Source organism: Plasmodium gonderi (assembly GCF_002157705.1).
Source record: "Plasmodium gonderi DNA, contig: Pgo-contig_761, whole genome shotgun sequence".
In the NCBI taxonomy this organism is placed as follows: Eukaryota; Apicomplexa; class Aconoidasida; order Haemosporida; family Plasmodiidae; genus Plasmodium; species Plasmodium gonderi.
The window spans coordinates 1019-4842 of NW_021629510.1; the positions used below are offsets into that span (position 1 = coordinate 1019).

At 21.4% G+C, this 3824-nt stretch overlaps 1 protein-coding gene across 1 annotated transcript; it reads left to right on the forward strand.

Annotated features, from left to right (window-relative positions):
- Nucleotides 1-1964: 1964 nt before the first annotated feature.
- Nucleotides 1965-3141, forward strand: PGO_004295 (variable surface protein; the record flags this gene model as incomplete). The annotated part of the gene is made up of 3 exons (XM_028691456.1): nucleotides 1965-1976; nucleotides 2105-2878; nucleotides 2983-3141. The coding sequence occupies 3 exons, from the start codon at nucleotides 1965-1967 to the stop codon at nucleotides 3139-3141; spliced, it is 945 nt and encodes a 314-aa protein (XP_028547257.1).
- Between the last annotated feature and the right edge of the window lie 683 nt (nucleotides 3142-3824).

The following is a 3824-nucleotide window of genomic DNA, read 5'->3' on the forward strand; positions in this document are numbered from 1 at the left end:
CTGATACACTAATCCCTGAACCGTAAACACTAAAAAAGGCTAATAATGAAAAGGAAATAATAAGAATGCAATATTAAATTTCCCATTAATTGGTGAAAATGCAATTTTTGATTTTCTTTTGTTCCTTTTTAATTATATAATATAATTATATACATTTATACTTGCATACAAGTTTAATTGTTTGATTCATAAGTTCAATAATGTTATTTGCAATATTTGTTTTTATTCTTAATGTTTTGCTATATTATTCGTCTAATTATAAAACATATGTAAATTAAAGGCAAAAATAATTTTATAATGAATTTTTTTTGAATAAATTAATGTTATTCTCCCTTCTTCCATTATTATAATGGATTTTTAATAATAATAATGAATATATGATCAAAAAAAAAAAATAATATCAAATAAAATATATATACTGTAGTAGATGAATTTTAATGTTATGATAATACAAATGAGTAAATTAAAATATATTTTTTTCCCTAATATATATGTATAAAAAAATAAGGCATACTTATATTAATCTAAACGTTTTGAGTCATTTTTTATAAACTTATATAATAATAAAACAATAAGCCATAATTAATTATTTTACATATTTATGCATTTTGTACATATAAAAATTATTTCAAAAAAATATAAAATATAATAAAATAAGTATAAAAAGTGTTGCTTTTTGATGTGAGCAATATTAATTATACAATTATGTTGTGTACGTACTAAATTATTTTTGAAATTGAATCATGCCTTTAATAATAAGTCATGAACATAGTACATATAAAAATCCGAGAACAGTGGGAATAATAAATTTCAAATACATATAGATATTTATGAAATGTAACATATGTAGTAATTATTATAATATATTGCATAAATCATTATTTTTGTAATCTTGAGAAATACAAAGTAATAAAAACTATACTCAAATGAAAAAAGAAGAACAAAAGTTTATAGACTGATATAAAGTGTAATTTTTTTTTTGGTATTAATGAAATATGAATAATAAGTGGAAAATTTATATTTCACATTTTATAATATATAGAATAACATATTTTGCTTTATTAAATAATTGTATTTGTTTACGCAACAGATGTTAAAACTTTAAAAATATGGTAATACCATAATAGTAAAACATAAAGCATACTGATACATTTTATACTAAATATGGGAAAATATATTTAATGTTTCCTCTAAAATGAGTTGTTATTTTACATTATTGAAATTTATAGTATTTAAATTTAATGTAAATAAATACATAAATACAAATAATATATTTCTATATTACGACTAAAATTAATGGTAAAAGCTATAAAATATTAAATCAGTAATGCAAAAATTATGGCGAGCTTTGACATAATCCATGTAATACATTATAATTCATATTCTACATACATTATAAATTTTATTTCTACACAACTGAATGATTATATGTTAAATGTTATGCTTTATTTATTTAGGTATTTTATATCCTTAACTTTGAGTCCCATGTACTATAAAGAAGTTTAAATTTAAGAAGAAAATATCAAATATAATATGTTTGAATTCTGGATAATATTACGTATTTGTATTATATCCTTTATTTAAATTTGTATTATTAGCTATAATTTATAATATTTAAATAGTGTCACATCTTATTACATTATAATTGATCTATAAATGATATTTTATTTTTTCTTCTTTTTTCCAAACCATATATTTACATTTTGATATATATATGAATATTAAAATAACTAGGCGAATACATTACATCTACGAAGTCATTTATATTATATTTTATGTTAAAAATATATTAATGATCAAGTGACTTTATGTTACTTATATTTGAAGGTTATAATTATAATGAAGCCATCATAATAATATTTAATACAATTTATTTTTATATTTTAAAATACATAATTACTTTTCTATATACACTGCAATATTTTATTCCTCAAAAAGAAACTTGTGTCAAGGTATCTGATATAATGGACGACATTGTGCGGTTTAATTAATATAGTTTATATTAGAGAAAAGCATTTAATAGTACAATTTTCATTAATATTTTAAAGCATTTTTCAGAAAAGTATAATTTTTTTAACACTCTTATGTTTTTTTTTATTTTTAGTTTAATCCATTAGATATTTTATTTTCTAAATATAAAAATATTATGGATGAAGAAAATGAGGCTATTAATATATATAATGGGGAATGCCAACGCGCTAATAAAGATGTCGTAGGTATTGAGACCACCATTTTTGAAAACAATATATGCCCGAAAACGATAAAATACTTATTTACTATACATGGTAGCATTAATAATCTGTATAAGGATGGGTTAAAATACTTGTATTATTGGCTTTACATGGATCAGCTAAACGCTGAAGAAAGTAGTGATAATGTTAAAAAAATTTATGAAAAATTACTCTCTATATATAACAAAAGTGATGTTGGTACGATGAGACCAAATGCACTTCAGGATAATATAGACGGAGATGAATGGGAAAAGATTAAAGATTTATGTGATTTTTTTTCTATAATTAATGATATAAGGGGATCTACATTTAAACGTTGTAGTGAACAAGATAAGTGTAGATGCGCGCAGATATCTTTTGATAAATACATGCGTCACCACATAAAATGTAAGGACAATAGTAGCCTCCTTTTTTGTAATGTATATGAAAATATTGAAAGTGTATTTAATGAATTAATGTTAACAAACAGTTGCTCTAAAATTAGAAATCAAATGTTAGCTCCATTAAGTTTTCAAAATAAGCCAGTAAGCACACCCAGAACTAATTCTGCACGTACTATTATAATTTCAACTCTTGTGACAATACTTATACCATCTTTATTATTCAGTCTTTATGAGGTTAATTATGATGTTATTATACATATTTATGTATGAAAATGAATGTTATACATAACTTAATAAATACAATGAAATATATATACTACAATAAAATTAATTTTTTTCAATATATATATCTTTTTATTATGGATTAGTTCACACCGTATAATTCATTCTTCCGTCGCGTAATAATGAAAATAATAAATAAGTTGAATAGCATCAATAAAAAAGAATGGAATATATTGCAGTATTCCGATACACCTAACAGTTTTTCATGGGATAGAGGTTATAATATGTTATATAATTCTACCTAAGTTTATCATTAAGTATAAAATTAAAATCATGTATTCCGTTTGAGGGGCATATTGAATAATGTAAGTTACATGGAGAATTATTCTATGAATCAACTCATGGAAATAAAATAACTAATAGACGCTAAGAATTCAAAAATAGATGTTAATTTGTAAATATAATAAGATAATGTTACAGGCTTAAGGGTTTATGTTTAAAGGTTTAGCCGTATAAAATTTTGTTATGAATATGTATATATTTACAAATATGATTATCCCGTTGAGTTCAGTTTTAATTTTGTAATGTGATTAATTTTAATTTTAAAATATATTCTTCTTTATTATATAGCTACGTAGATTAAATGCTTGAAAATTGCAAACTTAGTAAAATTAGTATGCGTTATAAGACTGTACGAGAATGTTTGCAAAATTGGTGAAGAAAACATAAATTTTATGGGATGCACCATATTGAATTTAATACATTTGACAATTTATAAGTAAATTTCATGAAATGAATGAAAAAATAAAAATATTTTTAAGTAAAAATATATACTTGCTAGAATAAATTGTCGTTATTTGTCATTTCATTATTTTTTTATAAGATAATATTTGAACGCTTATGAATTTATAACTAATGTACATATTTTATGAATTCCTATAGATTATATTTAATAATTATACTATAATGTTATATTTTGTTAGGTAAT